General features: G+C 35.7%; 1 protein-coding gene across 1 annotated transcript in view; it reads right to left on the reverse strand.

Annotated features, from left to right (window-relative positions):
- Nucleotides 1-21,930, reverse strand: part of LOC123681653 (dynein axonemal heavy chain 3) — a 134,611-nt gene that overhangs the window by 37,021 nt on the left and 75,660 nt on the right. The window contains exons 34-41 of the mRNA XM_045619881.1: nt 14,829-15,065; nt 12,702-12,941; nt 12,252-12,412; nt 8,185-8,445; nt 7,646-7,811; nt 5,717-5,920; nt 3,786-3,964; nt 1,999-2,206 (exon numbers count right to left, since the gene is read on the reverse strand). Coding sequence (XP_045475837.1) covers nt 1,999-2,206; nt 3,786-3,964; nt 5,717-5,920; nt 7,646-7,811; nt 8,185-8,445; nt 12,252-12,412; nt 12,702-12,941; nt 14,829-15,065 — 1,656 coding nt within the window. The remainder of the gene's footprint in view (nt 1-1,998; nt 2,207-3,785; nt 3,965-5,716; nt 5,921-7,645; nt 7,812-8,184; nt 8,446-12,251; nt 12,413-12,701; nt 12,942-14,828; nt 15,066-21,930) is intronic.

The following is a 21,930-nucleotide window of genomic DNA, read 5'->3' on the forward strand; positions in this document are numbered from 1 at the left end:
GGCTTGCGACTGTGCCGCGGCAGGTGTCAACATGGAGCGGGGTTTCGGAATGGAGTCATGAGCTACTGCTCTATATCATATCCAGCATCAGCAAGTAGCACGACGTTGTTTTTATTTTGTAATTGAACCCTTATTTGTGAATTTCTCCACATTTTTGAATCGTGGACCGAACCAGGCCAACTAACGTCGGTACTAGTGAACATTTCTCTTGCATCACAATAAGTGGCTTGCACATTCAGTGTAGGATAACCTTTCCGGTTGACATACTCATCACCATGGCGATTTGGTTTCAGAATTTCTACAGTCAACTATGCCAGTTGCTGTTGGAAACCTATATTTGCTTTGCCATAACTGTTTGGCATTCATAAGTGCATTGTTCGTAAATGGAAACTTTATCCAGTAATTTGATTGCGCCACTATGCTGTCAATTACATTCTGCACAATAAGTGTCGAATTTAAAACTTAATACCTAACCTTTTCGTCAGGAAACAGTGATCTTTACTTCGAGTTTTATTGTTACATGGTTTCATTCGTTTCCAACATCCAATGCAACCTCGAAGACCTTTGCTCCCTTTTTGGCCCCTGTTTGATATTATCCTTTCGATATTTGCCATTAAACATCGGTACCAAACCATAAAAATAACATTGTTCATTCAAAAATGTATATGTATTTCGGATTAAATCATTTTTTTAGTTAAATTCAGAAATTTCTTGGATATAATCAACTCCTCACAAAAAATTGGACTAGAAGTAAGAACATGTAACTAAAATACGTTGAAGAACTAAATATCCTTCCACGGTTTAATGCTACGAGGCGTTGAAGAATTGATCGATTATACCACAGAAATCAGAACAATGGGCCGTATTCATAAAACTAAAGAATATCCTTCTAAGTATAAGGTAGAAGTATAAGGTTTTGAATTGAAGAAAAAGGTAAGAATATAAGCATTTACTTTTTTTCGTATTCATAATGATAACCTCATACTTGCAAGAATATCCTCCAAGAATAAGTAAATGGTTGTTGGCATGTTGGCTTGCGACTGTGCAGCGGCAGGTGTCAACATGGAGCGGGGTTTCGGAATGGAGTCATGAGCCACGGCTCTATACCATATCCAGCATCAGCAAGTAGCACGACGTTGTTTTTATTTTGTAATTGAATCCTTATTTGTGAATTTCTCCACATTTTTGAATCGTGCCAACTAACGTCGGTACTAGTGAACATTTCTCTTGCATCACAAGTGGCTTGCACATTCAGTGTAGGATAACCTTTCCGGTTGACATACTCATCACCATGGCGATTTGGTTTCAGAATTCCTACGTAGGTACTCCAATTACGCCAATTGCTGTTGGAAACCTATATTTGCTTTGCCATAACTGTTTGGCATCCATAAGTGCATTGTTCGTAGACGGAAACTTTATCCAGTAATTTGATTGCGCCACTATGTTGTCAATTGGGGCAGTCACTGTACGAGATACTGTAGCTTGACTTACACCCAGTTCTTGACCAATGCCTTTCTGATACCCAGGATCACTGAGATAGCGTAAACATATCTGCGTTTTCAAGGACGGATGATAACGCACCTCCTCGAGTTTCAGCATTATTTATTCCCAAAAATCTGTTAGCAAGCCATTGCACATTTTCTTCTTGAAACCGATATAATTTTTTTTAATCACGAACAGGTGTTGATAAACGCTCTTTGTAGTGTTTAATCTCTCTCAGTTCCACAACATCTGCCATCGCTACAACTGATCACTATACGACTGAGTCTGCTACTGACCACACTCGAAATTATTGAAGGATATCCTTTTCATTTAGAGTAAAAGGTAACGTTTATGAATAACCAAATACTTTTTTTGAAGGATATGCTCATACTCTATTAGTATAAGGTTTTACTCGGAATATTATGAATGCAAGCTGAAGGATTTCCTTTATATTCTACAAGTATAAGCATAACCTTTTTTTTATGAATACGACCCAATCTATGAAATTATTAGTACCTCTTGTAATTGTGCTCTTTTTGCATTCAAAGTTTCCATAAGCACAGCTAATTCGCCCTCGGCTTCCTCCAACCGTGCTTTTTTAGGAGCTACAATCTTGATGACTCGGTCGTAAACTTCCATAGCTCTCACCCATTTACATAATCCTTCACAGGCTGTCGAAACACTCTTGATACGGTCTGGATCGAATTCACGATCAGTCATGAATCTGCAAGAAAACTCAAATTGATTTTCACCTCTTCTCCTCCTCAGTGTATCAATTAGAACAATTAACTCTCAAACTGAATAGACGCGATGGTGCAAAAATAACACCTATTCCTTCTTCAGTATGTTTCAAGGAATTAAAGAAAACATAAAACTTTTTTTTGAAAATTTACTCATTTCCAATTCCAAATATCTAGTATTGAAAGGGATTTTATTTTTATTAACGTAATATTAACCCATCAAATAGACTCACATGGATGTCAAAATATAATATGAAAAAAAAAGACACACAAAAGAAAGCAATCATTACAAAAGACTAAAATGAGAATTCATATAAAAAATATGAATAGAATAGTTAAAGTTTAAACTTGAGCATTGCATGAACTTTTCCATTCTATATGAAGTTCTTCGAAGAAAAAACACTTAAATCTTTCTGTGAAGTGCGTAACTTCAACAACTTGAAATCAGCTGATAGTCGGTGATCTCTAGGTCATGGAATTGTGGTTCTTTTCTAGGTCTTATAATGGAGGAAGTCTTCATTTGTGGTAAACTTCTCTTTATTTTTATGGACATAGTCAACTGCGCTAAGTATGAATACATACGTGATGGTAAGTGGCTCTTGAATATCTTTCGACAGCTTACCTTAACACTCAAACTTAACATTGTCCCCAGAGCAGGTTTCTGTTTTGGAAATTCCATGTTAGCATCTGCAGTGCCCCCCATAAGACAACCACATATGACATTTGACTATAGAAACTGGAATAATAGGTTAGATTTGCAGTGTAAATATCAGCTCTTTCCTTCATGCTCCCTACCATGTGAATTGATGTGGAAAGTTTTTTTTACAAACGTTCAATATAACACTTCCATTTGATTGAGGACCGAAACTCCACTCCCAAGTATCGCAAGCTTCCACTATCAACGACACCGACAGCTTCTGAGTTTTTTCTTGGTTCAGGAGGAAACCGTTAGTACTAAACCAATTTTCTGTCATGTCAATTGATTTATCTGATGCCAGTTGAAGTGTGTTCTCTTCCTTCGATTTATACAAAAAACCAGTGTCACTTACATGCAAACATATTCTGTCAGCCGTAACATTCACTGGAAGATGATGCATATACACAACATGAAGCTACGGTTTCAGTATTGAACCCTGTGGCACACCTGCAGTGACATATGAAGGTTCAGAAATTATGCCACTCCGTATAATCTCTGAAATCGCCGAAAGAAATGGATATAAGAAACCTCTAATTCCATTCCAGCTAGTTGAATATTATCATGAAGAACGGCCTAAGTCTTAAGAGGGATTACCACCGCTTGGCTTTCCGTATCAGTCAAACATTAGGTTTCCCCTCTGGCGCTCCTGCGATGACCAAACTTTTTACGGTGTTCGAAGTTGTACATTGTCTTTATCTTCTTTCTACGAAGCATATAAGTAGAGGGCAACACATGTTATTTTACAAATAACATGGTATATTTTATTACGTCCTTGATAAATATATACTGATTTCCTTTTCCATTGTACTCCCTCCAGAAATACTCTTTCTGATCGTCTTCTGACTATGACTTTCTCTATGACTCACCTATCTCTTATCCTCTTCATCACTGGTGCAGGGATATTGTCCTTATCGTAGGTCTTTAGTGAATCAAGGAACTTCATATCACCCAATAGTTTCAGAGATGGTCCCCACCAATCTTCCACCATTTTGCCAGTAGCTTGATCGGGTTTTCTATCAGGTTTTGCTTGCTTCATGACACAGACCTATTGGAGAATGTAACAATGTTAATAAAAAACCTAAAGTGAATAAACCAAATATCGGACTGGCAGGAGTTACTCTTGATTGTTTTCGTTGGTTAGGTTGAGCGATACTGATGAGCTCTATGGAGAGCGAAACCGGTCTATCGTTACCTTTCCCCGAAGGCAGCACGTGTCGCTATGGTTATCTATTGATCTATAGATTAACCAGTCCGATATTTGGTTTATTTTTTGAATTATTAAGCAACTATTAAATATGTATAATGTGCGACTATTGTCAGCTTCTGATAGGATGTAGCTATACCAAGCAATTATTTCCTGAACAATGTACTGATTCAAAAACATTTGAAATAATCCAAGAAGTCTCAACTTTTCGTACTCTATCTGATGCTGTTTATAATATACCATTTATTTCATGACTGATATATTAGGCCAATTTAAAAGTCCCCGGTCTGATGCACAGATGGTGGTGCTAGTATTAAATTCATATGATTTTTATTTGGTACGAACCTTCAAACGATACGTGTCAAAATTTGATAGCAGTCCGACCATCAGTTTGTGAGAAATTGCGTTGTCAGTGTTGTTACTTTTGCTATTCAAAAAAGTTGGAAAAAAAGATTTTCGTGTGCTGACAAAATATTGCTTTTTGAAGGGAAAAATACAGTTGAAGCAAAATCTTGGCTTGTTGAAGAGTTTCCGGGGTCTGCACCAGGAAAGTCAACCATCATTGATTGGTATGCTGAGTTTAAACGTGGTGAAATGAGCACCGAGGAAAGCGAACGCAGTGGACTCCAAAAAGAGGATTTCATCGACGAAAAAATCAAAAAAATTCAGAAAATAATTTTGAATGACCGTAAAGTGAAGTTGATCGAGATAGCAGATATTGTGAAGATATCATCTGAACGTGTACAACATATCATTCATAAATATTTGTATATGAAAATGCTGTGGGGAAAATTATTGCCGTGTGACCTTACAGTCGATCGAAAGCAACAACGTGTTGATTATTCAAAGCAGTGTTTGAAGATAAGTGCAATAAACCTGAATATTTGCGTCCATATCTGACAATGGATGAAACATGGCTCCATAATTTCACTCTGGAGTCTAATCGACAGTCAGCTGAGTGGACTGCATAGGATGAACCGAATCCAAGAGAGGAAAAATACAACAGTCAGCTGGCAAGGTTATGGCAACAGTATTCTGGGATGCGCAAGGCATAATATTCATTGATTACTTCCAAAAGGCCAGACCATCAACAGCGATTATTATATAGCGTTATTGAATCGTTTGAAGGATGAAATCGTCAAAAAACGGCCCCATTTGAAAAAAAGGTGCTGTTTCATCAAGACAATGCGTCTTGTCACAAATCAATGAAAACAATAGCAAAATTGCATGAGTTTGGCTTCGAATTGTTTCTGCATCCACCGTATTCGCTAGATCTGGCCCCCAGCGACTTTTTCCTGTTCTCAGACCTCAAAAGAATGCTCGCTGGAAAGAAATTTAGCGCCAATGAAGAAGTAATCGCCGAAACTGAGGCCTATTTTGAAACAAAAGACAAGTCGTACTACAAAAATGGTATCGAAAAGTTGGAAGAACGCTGTATCGCTCTCGAAGGCAACTATGTTGAATAATAAAATCGAATTTTGCCAAAAAAATGTGTTTTGCTATGGCAGACCGGGGACTTTTTAATTGGCCTGTTAAGAAGAATCTAAATTTTCATAATGAAATATTTATTCGATATGAATGAGTCCTGCTCACCGCTTCCATCACCAATTTAACACCTGATGGTGGATTTTTCATGGATTTCACAATAGTGACATCTGCTGGTTTCAGGGTATTCAATGCATCTAAAGCAGCTTCCAAAGCCGGTATTGCTTCGGATAAATCTGATTCACAGTCGTCTTTAATTGCTTGAGCAGCAGCAGCTGCTTCATTGGCAACTGCTTCGTCGGCTCCTACTATCTGAAAAATTGATATTTTGAATCTATTGCAGCACCCCTTCATTCGATTGAAAACATAAAAATAATGTGTTTATGGATGAGATGAAAAAATACTGTGACAATGACTCTGTCACAATGCTTTTCTTGTCTTTCGCTAATAACAGAAGAACAATATTGATCAGATCTAGGGATTCACGGCTTTGCAAGTATTTATTTATTTATTAAGATAAATTTGAAAAACTACTACTTGACTTGAATTTGAGTTGAAAGTCAAGCTCAAGCTACTTCAGCTTGAGGTTGAGCCAAGTTGCTTGAATATCAAGTTGGCCGTAAATCCCTAATCAGATAAACCTCCTTCAGCCTCAAAAAACTCTTCATCTGAAATCATACTAAACACCGTGTTATGGGGTGCTGGAAAATCTCTAAAACATAAATGTTAGCTTTTTCGTCTCTATTAAATGGAAACAGATTTTTGCGATTTATCTGAAGTGGGCACATATAAAGACTGAGGTTGTTTACCGGAATCTAGGAAGCATTTCAGAGAATTTTGGATTTTTCCATCTTGAATGTTTTGCAACGATTTTGCACGCTTCATTCCATGTTACGCTACTGGAATTTTTGAAGACGCGGTAATTTGTCAATTAATCGTATCATATCGTGTACCATCGGTCGGAACGCAGATGCGCGGATATAAAGAGAATCTTCTGAAAGATTTTCAATGATTATTGAGACTTCAGCAAGAATACGTACCTAAGATTTAGATTTCAGTCATTAATTTAATTTGAGACTCGGAATCTGATTTATCGGCGAGAATTGTGTCGGGATTCCTTGGTAAGTGTTAACATGAATATTTGTATTCAACAAGTAATAATCTGACCAGAACGAATCAATTTAATTTGAAACAGTAGTTTTTTTTTAGAGTCATCCATCTTGTCGAAACGTATTTCAGGTTTGGTAGAATTCTTTTTGTGTCAAATAATGTCAGCAAAACTCCTTCTCAGGTCTATTTGATAATAAATGTAATGATTTCTTTGTAATTTCTTGGTTAGAAATCCGAGAAGGAGTTGTAAATTCAGTTAACATATTCTGATATCGTTGTTCATTTTCTCAAAGCACCTCCCGTGAGATTGGAACAAAGAAAACCTCCCGTGAGATTGGAACAAAGAAAACCTACCGTGGAATTGGAACAAAGAAAACCTCCCGTGGAATTGGAACAACAGAAACCTTCCTTGAGATACAGAATTTGGGATAGTACGTTAGACCACTTTAGTTCCTGAATCTGAAAGAATTCCTGCGAAATACCTGGCATTATCACATCAACTTCGTTGGATGAGGACTGGAGCTTCCGGATAAGAATTGGTGTTCAGAAGGCTGAAGATAATTTACAGAAGAGGATCCATCCTAGTAGCAGAGTAACTCATTTAAAATCGTTTTAAGTTAAGTTTCTATTTTATTATTTGTTTAGAGTGAAAAGGATCGATCATTGTATATTTTAATTTTATTAAACTTGTAAAAACCTGGGTAGGAGTTTTGTTGCCAAATAAGCCAAATCACCCCTAGAAATTAGTCTTTAGAGTCTCATGGGCAATTGTAACGTTACAGTTTATATGAAGCTTCATTGTGATTTAGGTAGATCCATAGAGATATTAGGAAATAATCTTCGATATTATTCTATTTTAACCGTTTCAACGGTTCTGGTCTGGAGGACCGACCTCAAAAGATTTGCAAAAATAATTTACGAATTTACCTCTTTCTGTTTTTCAACGAGTACGGTATCCTGCTCGATTTTGATCATCAATTTATCCGTTTTTGCGGAAGCTACAATCAGTTTTGGCTGCAGTTCCCTCAATTCGTCTTGCATTATACTGACTTGTCCTGCGGCAAAATCCAGTTTGTCCAATCCAGTTTCATATCTGAAATAAAAAAAAGGGAATCTGGTAGTGAAGAAGGAATATTGAGAAATATCAAAAGTGATGTATATACAAAGAAATTTTTTGTAGTTCTAAATTCAATTTCAACCATAGATTTCAAAGATTTGGTTCAGTTGGACAGGAACTAGCTGTTAAAAAATAGTGTCTTCTTTCTAGCTTCCAAGAAATCGGAAATCCAAAATTTTCCTCTTGATAATAATAGAGAATGTTATCGCAAAAATTATACAAAATATTTAAAAAATCAAATACACTCGATACAAAAATGAATGATAATTTTATAGGGGAGGGAACCTTTATGTTCAGATGTTTTTATTAATGCAAAAAAAATGAAGTCTACTAGCCTGCCAATATTCACCTGTTACGTTGTGTCGTAATCTGTTCTACCTTCAAGTAGTACAAACTTTTGAATGTTTGAATCAGTTCCAAATAAGAAGTTGGAGTGATATAAGTTATTCTTCTCTTGTCACTTTTAAATCTATCCGATAGTTCCTGAACTGTCACGTGAAAATACTGACAAATCGATACGCACTTAACTACCATATCTTTGTTAATATCAGTTTCCGAAAGGAACATATCGGCAACCCTTTCCAAGGCATCATCTGGCCACTTTGTGAACCTGAAAGTATTTTATATTCTACATTTAACAGTTATAAACAATAATACCGAAAGAAAATCAAAGCCTGCTGGCCACTAAAGCTTTTCGAACCATATAAATATATCGGTTTTGTTGACAGGTTGCAGGTCTATGGAAATAAAAAACCACTTCTTGAAACAATTCCGACAATTTCGATTTTATTATATCTTCTTCAGGGCTGTGAAATTGAATTATGACTATAAAACCATGAAAAAAACTGTATGTAATTCTCCTAAGAATTCAATTAATGAAACTGTTGATCCACCCTTAAACAATGTGATAGATTGTGTCCTTTATTTTGTTTTTACATAATTTTAGCCTTTTATTGTTCGCTTTCAAATTTATTGTTGTTATGTAATCATAATTTATATTAGATGTACAACATAATTCCCCTATTTATATTAGATGTATTCCATTTCAGAGTCAGATGCAGATTTTAGAATAAAATTGAAACATGCAGTGGCGTACCCAGGCATAAGTCTTGGACGGAATAAAGAGTAATAAACAAAAAAAACTGGTTATTCGACCATTGTCCAATGTCTTTTGAATTAAGAGACACTCCTTGATATCCCTCTAATATCTAATTTTGATTTCGGTTGATATTAGGTTCAGGAAAAAGTTTGTAGATACAAAATTGTAGAGAATTCAACGCTCTGAAACTTTGAAAATGAACGTTTTGTCGAAAACTACTTAGTTTAGAAGTAATGAGCAAAAAACTGTAAAGAACCCAAAATGTTGAATTTCTTTGGCTGTCCTCAAATAAGCATAGGGTTTTCGTGTTATATATCTTGACAGAATCATCCCACATCACCCCCGAACAACCTGAAGAAGTTTCATTAAGCTCTGATTTTTTCCAGGTAAAATAAACATATTTACTGGACTATTAATAGATATGAGTGAAACTTTTGAAGCCATTTATTTCCCTATAATAATAAAAGCAGGAACAACAATGTTTATTTGTTAAAATAACATGACCTTTTATATGACGAAGTTTATAATAAACTTTATTCACAGGAAAATAAGTACATTGTGAATAATTTTAACTCACCAAAATTTTACGTGGGGAGTCAACAATTCATGTCAAGGAATAAAATAAATAGTTACAATTTAAAAAAAAAAAAAATACATCAATATTAATTTAACAATTAGGTATATGACACTTCAACATTTGGAGACAAACTATCTAACAAAGATGATCTGTCCCTTACTCGTCAATTGTGTAGTATGCTTTTTTGTATAATATCTTTTTCAGCTCTTGTTTTAGTCTTTTTTTGTTCATCTCTTTCAAGTTTGCAGGAATACTATTGTAGATATTTATTGCGTCATGGTTTATACTTAACCACCCTATGATATGGAGTAAAGAGATTTTTCGCATGTCTTGTTGTATAACCATGGTATTCATTATTTCTTGCCAGTTTATCCTTGTTGCTATGGATATACAGAATACAGGTAAGTATGTACAACGAGGTAAGTGTGAGGATATTTTCTTGTTGGAAGTAACTTCTGCAGCTTTCTGTGCTATTGAGTCCACAAATTATACGAATTTCATTTTTTTGTTCAATGAATATCTGTGTCCTTCGGGTTCTCCACCTCAGACCAATAGTCCATAGCTGATGAGACTGTGGAAGTATCCAAAATATGCATGTCGTGCTGCTTGTATTCCTGCAATCTGTTTAGATCTTCTAATTGTGTACGCTGCCACCGATAATTTCCTAATTAAATCTTCCATATGAAGCAAAAACTTTATATTTGGTTGCAGATGCACACCCAAGAATTTCAATGAAGTAACTGTTTTCGGGCGGACATCAAAGGCAAGATATTGTGTTTCCTCTCTATTCATTCTGAATTTATTCGCATGGAACTAAATTTCGGCTTGCTTCAGGGCCAACTGTGATCTTTCCGTCTGATTGTACATTTGATGGTAAGTCATTTATACATAGCAGGAATAGCAAAGGACCCAGAATGGACCCCTGGGGCACTCCACACTCCACAATTCCCCACTTTGAACATCTTTCCTGAATGAACACCTTCTGTATCCTCCCCTGCAGATAACTCTTCATCAACTCCTAAGGTACCCCTCTAATTCAATAGCATTTCAACTTGTGCAACAGGATTCGATGGTGCAAAGATTCGAAAGTTTTGCTCAGATCACATGCCACCAATTTGCACATCTTGTTTTTGTCGAATGTGTTTGCCATGTGGCGGCTTCTCATAAAGCTCCACATAGCAACAATATATACACAGCATTCGGTAGCCTAGACGTTAAGAGGTAGACTCACGCACCGAGATACGACAAAGGTCCCGGGTTCGAATCCCGGCGGCTCCCGATAATAATAAATTCCCCAAGCGTCTGTGACACGGCACACACAATTATACCAAAGTCACACTGATGAGTCCGGTGTGTGTGCCAGGGACGAAACGCATAAGTAGGCATATATAAAATCCTACATTGGTGACCCCGACGTGATGGCGGAAAACTGCGGCGTTGGAGCGCAGAGGCGACTCACTGCCCCGCTCAACGTTACGGCTACTGGGGTGTCCATCGGACACTAGAGCCGATGGCACGCCGAGCCTCGTGTTTCCGTCGTCACAGCAAGCAAGCCCGACGTGATGGGAATGGCCATCTTAACGATGTGTCCTGGAAAGCAGAAGGTCGATGCATAGCTCCCATTTATCTGCAATTTCCAACGAAACTCTAGACGCCCATTCCCATGACGTGCAATACGTGCTCCTTGGTCTGCCGCGGTATGCCGGACGTGAATAGGCGGCATTCCCCGTCCGTACGATGCCGCGAGGTGCAGCTCTGATTAGGCGGCAATCACCCGGCTGCACCGATGACCTCGTAACACGCATAAGTTTCGTTCCTCCGTCACTGGGGAGGGAGTCATGTGGCGGCTTCTCATAAAGCTCCACATAGCAACAATATATACACAGCATTCGGTAGCCTAGACGTTAAGAGGTAGACTCACGCACCGAGATACGACAAAGGTCCCGGGTTCGAATCCCGGCGGCTCCCGATAATAATAAATTCCCCAAGCGTCTGTGACACGGCACACACAATTATACCAAAGTCACACTGATGAGTCCGGTGTGTGTGCCAGGGACGAAACGCATAAGTAGGCATATATAAAATCCTACAGCCACTTCAATCAGTATAGATGATATGGCAGTGTTCGTGAACCTATTCTGTTGAAATCCATGCTGTTCTTCACATACATTGAATTTATGAAGGAACTTTGATAGGTCATCTTTTATGGCCATTTCCAATATTTTAGAGAGAATTGGAAGGATAGAAATTGGCCTATAGTTTGACAGTTTGTGTTTTTCCCCTCCCTTGAATATGGGAACTATCTTCGCCTGTTTCGTTTGATCTGGAATGTAACCCTCATTGCAGCATTTAGTGATGATATATGTTAATGGTTGAACGATGCCTGGGACTGTATTCTCGACAAGTGATCTTTCAAAACGTATACGTTCATTCAGTGTACAGAGCACTGAAAGAACGTATACGTTTTGAAAGATCACTTGTCGAGAATACGGTCCCTGGTAGAGTCCCTACAGTCCTTACTTTTGAGTTTTTGAATGATCAAATGTCGGTGAGCTAATAAATTAACCTCATATTATAATTTTTATTTGTAATGGGTGTGATGGGAGTATTCACAAATGAAATTTTCCATTGGTATCACTTTCCCCTTATCTGAAGAACATCCAGTGTGTGGTATTTGATTGAATTTATTTTGAGTTCGTTAATACTGATAACAATAAATTTTTCTGAAATTCCTACTTACCAATCTATTGTGCAGCCATTTATCAATGAGGGGAACATTCGACATCTTATTCTGAAAGCATCACCGATTGGACTCATGCACAAAGCCACATGCAAATTAGTTTTTACTCTTTCAATGAAAAAGTTGTATAAAGCTAACGGCGTCGAATCAATTTTCTTTGGCTGTAATACAAACAATTTCAGTACAAAATATAATTATACAAACTACTGATTTATTCTTATATGATTTTGGCTCTAATGAAAAAAGTATTGAGCAGAAGAATGAATAAAAAATGCGTTTTTTCCATTTATACCAAAGACTCATTGAGTGAAGTGTTATTTGCCTATTAATTATGTTCAATGTGAACTTGAAAAACTTCATAGGCATAACACTGTTAATGATTCCCCAATAGCAAATGGTTGAACTTACTGATAGAAGTAATGAATGGAATAAGTAAGTTACACCACTCACCGAATCTTTTGCAGCAGCTTGCATTTTTTCCAATATATCGCCTTTTTCATCTGGTGCATACAAATTTGGTACATCTGCTGTATTCAGTACTGTATTTATATCTTCTATGAAGAGCTCATCTGCAATTTGAGTGTCGGCAAATAAAAATGTTGTGGTTTTCCCTTCTGCACCAGCTTTCAATAATAATTTTTTTAAATCGTCTCGCCACTCAACTATTCCATAATTCCGGCTCAATTCGATCTGAAAGTCAATCAGGTGCAAAAAAAAGTCTCGCAGTTTTCTTATTCTAATTTGAAAAATTTTTTCAGTTAACTGTTAATAAAATTTTAAATTTCAACTTGCATATTCACTCTTTTGTAAAATGCTGGCTCATTAGTCATTATACTCAGTTAATTAGAATTTGTTGTTGAACCCTGATTCTGAAACATCCTGTGGAATAATTTCATGGCCAAATTTCATAATAAACATTCCTTTTCAACATTATGTTTTTTAATTCATGGTTTTGAGTGTACTACTAGTTCATTTTTGAGAGAGAAATGAACTGGTCATCAACTTTACTTTAGGAAATGAAAATTTCCTCAAGATTCTATTCGCAACCTAATCTTAACTTGGCCCGAGAAAGACTCGCCAAAAACATATTTCTCTTTGGTAGTCTTATGAACTGAGCACTGACATTATGGCACAATGAGCTGAGCCATTTCGTCAAAATTTACTCATTTATTCAATTCGAAGTCCAAAAATTATTTTTTCAATTTTACAAATTCATAAAAAATTTTACAAATTCATAGAAAAAATTTACAAATTAATAAAACCAATTTGAAGCTAGTCACTGATTGTGGAAAATAATCAGATATTTGGTTTTTCTGAAATTAAGATAAGATTCTAGGTCGTGGGTACAGCAATTCAACAAGAACTTAGAAAACAGGTATAAAATTTACAATAAAAATTCATCAGAAAAAGTTTCACAAAAATCCATAGTAATGCATCACCTGTTTTTGTCTCTGCTAGAAAAATTCCGCTTGCTTTGTCTAAAGTTGAGTAAGAGTTATCGGATTTAAAAAAGGAAGGAATTCTAGTAAAAGCAAAAAAATCCTATAGTACCGACTACCGGTAGTTAAAGCTAATGGAAGTACCTATAAATTTTTGTGGTAACAAAATAACTGTAAATAAAATACACCTAGAGATAACATTGTGAGTGGAAGGACTGAGTTCAAGAGACATCGAGGGCGAGAATGTTTCTCACGTGAATGATACGCAAAAGTAATTTTATGATTTTGGGGAAGAAAGAACTGAATTGCAGTGTTTTAGTAAATTACAACTTACATACAGGGTGTCCCGTAAAGACCACGTCAAACCGAGGGAGAATGTAGATCAAAGGATAACCCACCTGCTATGACAAAATTCCCATTATAAAAGTCTTACCGTTTTCGAGATATTTTTTTTTTGTTGAAAATAATGCATTTTTGCCCCTTTCAATAGTTTTGCCCTAACGGTTGGTACAATTTTCCATCTTTCTGGTTAATTTTTTCAGTGAAATATTGCTGAAGAATGAACGTTTACATTAAAAACATCCTCCGAATATTTTAAAAGGGGGCAATGAGAAATATTTTTATTGGAAATTTTGGTAGTGGATTATTTTGTTCATGAAGTTTAGCCCAACGTAGTGGAGAAAAAAGGACCGAGCTACTGCTGCACATTACACCAATAAATTGTCTATTTTATAGTGATTTCAAAGAGGTATCACACAAGTCATGTGTTATTCAAAGAAAAAAGATATGGCTGTTTTTATCCAAATGGGTACGTTTCTGACAAAATCAAGTTTGTCAATTCTATTAAGAAATCTTCGATGTTGCATTACTTAGTGAACAATGACAATTGTTTGCGGCTGCCTGTAAGACAAAGTATACGCAACACCCATAAGTGATGAAGCCGAATCTCGAAAACGGTAAGACTTTTATAATGGGAATTTTGTCATAGCAGGTGGGTTATCCTTTGATCTACATTCTCCCTCGGTTTGACGTGGTCTTTACGGGACACCCTGTATACAACAAAATCCTATAGTTCTAACTACTATATGTGAAATTTCTAATTAAATATTGACAAATTGACCGTTTGTTGTTGTTTTACCTCAAATACTCCGTATTCTGCCATGAATGAGGCCATTTTAACTGCACTGTGTCTTCCAGATCCACCAATTCCTACCAGAAGGCAGTTTCCATTTGGCTGTGTAAGAACTCTCGATACTCTCGAAACATGCTCAATTGCAAATTGAAACATGACCAAGTTCATTGGGGATTTGGAGATAAGATTGTATTCGTTAAGATAGTACTCCATTTTTTCCAGAAGATCGTCCATATCGGTGATCTGGAATGTTTCATAATAAGAAATTTCATTTCAAATCAGGGAGCACACAGTTTTACAGCTGAAGTATCGATAATTTTTATATCATCACTTTTCAGTTCTGTCTATTTTCTGCTGCAATATGTAGTGTCGTAAACAGTTACTCAAGGTCGATTCATATTATCCGACCCGTATCGTTTCAGACACCAAGCGAATCGATTGTCGGAACGGAGAGCGCGTTCATATACTCATTCAGCGTTTCAGTTTGATTTAGGCGGTGGATACATTGAGGTGCGAAAATTTTTTAAAACTCTCACGTAAAAAGCTATGTGCTATTGCATTATTATTACTGGATGAAGATGAAACGAGAGAAAAGTCAATAAGAAGATTTAATGTACTCCCAATATTCAAAAACAAAACCATCTGGTTTGAATTGGTCGGCAATTGCCCTCCAATTTTTTTCTTTTCATTAGTATAATGATACAATCTGTGATTTAGAATTTAGATTATAGAGAATTTCCTGCTCATGCACTAAATATATTGATTTTCCGACTCCATTACCAACGAAAATTACGTGTTTCATAACTGTCTGCTAATTCACATTATCCGTTCAGACACGTTCAAACAGACTCCGCCCATACGACATCAGGCAAAATATTCTCTCGAAAAATACAGAACGGAACGGATGGCGAATGACACGATCGGTGACGGACAATGTGGATCACTTCATATGAAACGCATCAAATGATATTTGTCGTAAACGATTCGCTTGGTGTCTGAAGCGATACGTGTCGGATAATATGAATCGACCTTTATACTATCGTACCGACAACTCAGGAGAAGGCCCTACATAACAACATAATATATAAAGCTTTTGTAGATTGATTGATTAATATGCTTAGTATTTTTGAGTATCAAAAATTTGAAATACCTATTTGAGAGCTTATACTGGATGTCCCTAGGTGAGTGGCCTATTAGATTATTATGGAAACTATTGAAGGTAAAGATTTCAAATTTTGTGGACAGATATTTGGCCATGTAAGGTAAATTTTTGAAATAATTTCACATTTCCAGTGTTGCCGGATGTACGACAATTTGGCAACAACTTCGTTATTTTAAATGGGACATCCGGTATTTCTATTTTTTATGATACTCCATAAAATATTAAATCTATACACTATTACTTTTCCATCCCTATCTTTAACGGTTTTTGAGTTATTAATTATTTTTCGAAATTTCAGATCAAATTGGCGTATTACGAAAATGACTCTAGTTCGCTAAATATTTGAGATTTAAGTCAGAAATTTTGCAAGTCGTTAGATATTGATCTGATCTGTGTCACTGCTTTTGAATTATGGTTGTCAATAATACAGAACGGACCAAAAAAAATCATCATTTGCCAAGTTACAAAATTGTAAAGAAGTCTATTTTTTCAAATTAGACACCTAGTATATTTTTCAATTTTTGGAATCAGTACAACACACTCTACAATTTTTCTATTCATGTCCCTATACCTATCTCAACTGGATTCCGAGTTATATGCGTTTATTAGATTTGACATTGATTCAATAAGTGTTAATTTGTTTTGTATTGTTATTTTCTCTATGTCGTTCATAGATCGATATATCAATGAATCAGTTCAATCCATAAATGTCAAAATAAACAATTATTGCCTAACAGGTGTTTTGTTCCGAGGTTTTTCTATAAATAATGGCTCGAGAAAGATATACACATGAAGCTTTAATGAATTTATTTGAAATTTTTGGCGAATGTGACAAAGTTGTCGACAGAACATGTCGAAAATCCAATGAAAGATATCCACAATTTCCTCGAATGAATCGAAAAAAGTTTTCAAGATTGAGAAGAAATTTCTTACAATTTGGATCAAAATTACGAGAACAAAATAAAGTTTTACCTAGAGAAGTTAACACTGAAGATAACCAAATAAATGTTTTAACGTTTTTCGAAGTTCATCCTGAAGCATCTATAAGATACGCCTCAAGAGAATTGGGAATAAGTAAATCGTCAGTGCAAAGGATTTTATCAGAACATGGAATGCATGATTTCAAATATGTTAGGATTTAGGAATTAAGGCCAAAAGATTTTCAGAAAAGAATGGTATTTTGGGAAAGAATTAATATCCACATCCTGAAAGATCCAAATTTTTTATCTAAAATCATCTGGAGTGACGAGTCAAAATTTACTAGGGGGGGAATGTTTAATACAAGAAATCGTCATTTTTGGGCGTCAGAAAATCCACATGTTAAACGAGAATCTGGGCACCAAGTTAATTTTGGGTTTAATGTTTTTGCTTTGTTGATGGATAATAAACTAGAATATTTCATTTATGACGAAAATCTAAATTCTGAGAGATATATCAGTATAATATAACATGTTGTAGAAGAGTTTGTTGATCGTTTGCCTCTTCAAAATTACAGTCAAATCTGGTATCAGCAAGATGGGGCAGGTGCCCATTCAACTGTCCAGGTTTCCGCAGAATTGAGAAGAATTTTTAATGATAGATGGTTCGGACGTATGGGCCTCTGGGATTGGTCAGCAAGATCACCAGATCTCAACCCCCTCGATTTTTATCTTTGGCCTAGGATCAAAGATATCGTTTATGCAACTCCAGTCAACACCAAAGAGGAGCTACAGCATCGTGTGGTATATGCATTTCGTACACTAGATCGAAATGAAATCCGAAAGGCTACGACGAGGGGGGTGCGGAACTGAATCCTGAAATGTTTGGAAACCAGTTGCAATAGTCGTTTTATTTATTTAGCTCGAAAACTTTATCACATTCGCCAAAAATTTCAAATAAATTCATTAAAGCTTCATGTGTATATCTTTCTTGAGCCATTATTTATAGAAAAACCCAGGAACAAAACACCTGTTAGGCAATAATTGTTTATTTTGACATTTATGGATTGAACTGATTCATTGATATATCGATCTATGAACGACATAGAGAAAATAACAATACAAAACAAATTAACGCTTATTGAATCAATGTGAAATCTAATAAACGCATTTATCTCGGAATCCAGTTGAGATAGGTATAGGGACGTGAATAGAAAAATTGTAGAGTGTGTTGTACTGATTCCAAAAATTGAAAAATATACTAGGTGTCTAATTTGAAAAAATAGACTTTTTTACAATTTTGTAACTTGGCAAATGATGATTTTTTTGGTCCGTCCTGTATTATTGACAACCATAATTCAAAAGCAGTGACACAGATCAGATCAATATCTAACGACTTGCAAAATTTCTGACTTAAATCTCAAATATTGAGCGAACTAGAGTCATTTTCGTAATACGCCAATTTGATCTGAAATTTCGAAAAATAATTAATAACTCAAAAACCGTTAAAGATAGGGATGGAAAAGTAATAGTGTATAGATTTAATATTTTATGGAGTATCATAAAAAATAAAGAAATACCGGATGTCCTATTTAAAATAACAAAGTTGTTGCCAAATTGTCGTACATCCGGCAACACTGGAAATGTGAAATTATTTAAAAAATTTACCTTACATGGCCAAATATCTGTCTACAAAATTTGAAATCTTTAAATCTTGAATAGTTTCCAAAATAATCTAATAGGACACTCACCTTGGGACACCCGATATACATATACAATAACTCAATAATTAATCAGAATTTGTGAAAACACTCAGATAGGTCGATTTTTGATGACAGGAGGACATGATCTGGGATACAAAGCTTGTTTCTACTAGCAACTCCTTGGAGAGGGTTGCAACCTCATCAGGAATTCGAATAGGGAAAGTGGGTAGTTTCATAGCACGAATGTATGCATGGCTTCAATTTCGTATGAACCTGCAGTTTGTGCTCTATAAAGTGTATATTCACAAAGATATAGGGAGTTTTTCATGGAATTATGGTACCGATGAAACTAATTGAAACAGAGATGTTCTAATTGATCGTATAATACTCAAAGTGCTCGCCATTATTCCGATTCATAAAAAAAAATCTACAGGGTGTTTCATTGGTAAATGTACCTACATACGTTAACCTATCCTAGCTATCCTAGACGAGTCTAAAAAACCTATATATGATAGGTCTAATCTTCCCCATAGCCGAGATACAGGGTGATTTATGAAATCACCAATATTTTCAATTCCTTATAACTTTTGAACCACCCAGTATATTTGATTGATATTTGGAACGAACAATTCACTTTATTAGGTCCTTCGATTAATCCTTAAACTAATTCAAAAAATCAGGTCCGTATTAGAAAAATATGGGACGTTTCATGAGCTGAGATTCAACACCCTGTATAGTGAAATATTGAAATTTGATGGAAATATTCGGAAAGAGTACAAATTTTTCAATGGGGATTAGTAGATTTTCATGTCCCGCACGTCATTCAAGTCATCGGAATTTTCTGCAAAAAAGTTCAATAGCGGAATCATCTCTGAAAAATCGTGCATTGGGATTTAATTTCAATTCAGACATGGTAGAAAAGGGTATTGGACATAATTTGAAAAGTGTGAGAATGTGTATCGAGCACAAAACGATTGTCTTTTCGAACAACATCTGCGATTCTTTCAGAATGTTTTTGTTTTGTTCATTTATTTGTGTTTTGTCATTTATTCATTGTTGCTAACCTGTTACAACAAAAGCCATGCGTTTCTGGAAAATACTGAAGGAAATTTGTCAGAATATCGAGAAATACAAATATTCAATCAGCGAAGCAAGAAAATTTTTTAATTTAATCTCAATGTACGATTTTTCTGAGAAGTTAGTGAAATTCCGCTATTTTACCAAATTTCAGGCAGAAAATTTCGATGACTTGAATGACGTGCGTGTCATGAAAATCTACTAATCCCCATTGAAAAATGTCTGCTCTTTCCGAATATTTCCACCAAATTCCAATATTCCACTATACAGGATGTTGAATCTCAGCTCATGAAAAGTCCCATATTTTTCTGATACGGACCTGATGTTTTCAATTAGTTTAAAGATTAATCGATGGACCTAATGGAGTGAATTGTGTGTTCCAAATATCATTCGAGTATACTTGGTGGTTCAAAAGTTATACGGAATTGAAAATATTGGTGATTTCATAAACCACCCTGTATCTCGGCTATGAGGAAGATTTGACCTATCATACAGGGTGTCCCGTAAAGACCACGTCAAACCGAGGGAGAATGTAGATCAAAGGATAACTCACCTGCTATGACAAAATTCCCATTATAAAAGTCTTACCGTTTTCGAGATATTTTTTTGTTGAAAATAATGAATTTTTGCCCCTTTCAATAGTTTTGTCCTTACGGTTGGTACAATTTTACATCTTTCTGGTTAATTATTTCTGTAAAATATTGCTGAAGAATGATTTTAACGTTTACATTAAAAACATCATCCGAAAATTTTAAAGGGGGGCTATGAGAAATATTTTTATAGGAAGTTTTGGTAGTGGATTATTTTGTTCATGAAGTTTAGCCCATCGTAGTGGAAAAAAAATGTACCGAGCTACTGCTGCACATTACACCAATGAATTGTCTATTTTATAGTGATTTCAAAGAGGTATCACACAAGTCATTTGTCATTCAAAGAAAAAAGATATGGCTGTTTTTATCCAAATGGGTACGTTTCTGACAAAATCAAGTTTGTCAATTCTGTTAAGAAATCTTCGATGTTGCATTACTTAGTGAACAATGGCAATTGTTTTCGTGCGAAAATATTACTCGCATAATTATTCACCTCAACGAAATTCAATTTTGCCGGCAAATTTTGGAAAACATCATGCAGATCCAGATTTTTTTGAATAAGATCATTTGGAGCGACGAGTCTTCCTGTACCAAGGATGGGTACATGAATCTCCACAATTGGCATAGCTGGAATATCATAAATCCACACGAGGTGAGAGAAGATAGATCACAATATCAATTCAAAATCAATTTATGGACTGGAATATTCAATGGTGCAATTTTGAGCCCGATCGAACTGCCGCCATCATTGAAGGCAAACAATTATTTGGAATTTTTAACCAACCAGCTGTCCATTTTATTGGAAGATGTGCCACTGGCGCTGCGACATAGTCTGTGTTTTCAACATGATGGATGCCCAGCACATTACGGACACGAAGTTACCGCACATTTGAATAGAACTTATCCCCACCGGTGGATTGGAAGAGAAGGTGAAATTTTGTGGCCTCCTCGTTCACCTGACCTAAATCCTATGGACTTTTATTATTGGGGCTGCCTAAAAGACAAAGTATACGCAACACCCATACATTATGAAGCCGAATTGAGAGAACGCATCCGCAATTCGGCTTCATCACGTATGGGTGTTGCCTATACTTGCCTATACTGTCTTTAAGGCAGCCCCAATATTAAAAGTCTAGAGGATTTAGGTCTTCATGTACCCATCCTTGGCACAGAAAGACTCGTCGCTCCAAATGATCTTATTAAAAAAATCTGGATCTGCATGAGGTTTTCCAAAATTTGCCGGCAAAATTGAATTTTGTTGAGGTGAATAATTATGCGAGTAATATTTTCGCACGTAAACAATTGCCATTGTTCACTAAGTAATGCAACATCGAAGATTTCTCAACAGAATTGACAAACTTGATTTTGTCAGAAACGTACCCATTTGGATAAAAATAGCCATATCTTTTTTCTTTGAATAACAAATGACTTGTGTGATACCTCTTTGAAATCACTATAAAATAGACAATTTATTGGTGTAATGTACAGCAGTAGCTCGGTACATTTTTTTTCCACTACGATGGGCTAAACTTCATGAACAAAATAATCCACTACCAAAATTTCCAATAAAAATATTTCTCATAGCCCCCCTTTAAAATTTTCGGATGATGTTTTTAATGTAAACGTTGAAATCATTCTTCAGCAATATTTTACAGAAAA

This window comes from Harmonia axyridis, chromosome 6 (assembly GCF_914767665.1).
Source record: "Harmonia axyridis chromosome 6, icHarAxyr1.1, whole genome shotgun sequence".
NCBI classification, from domain to species: domain Eukaryota; kingdom Metazoa; phylum Arthropoda; class Insecta; order Coleoptera; family Coccinellidae; genus Harmonia; species Harmonia axyridis.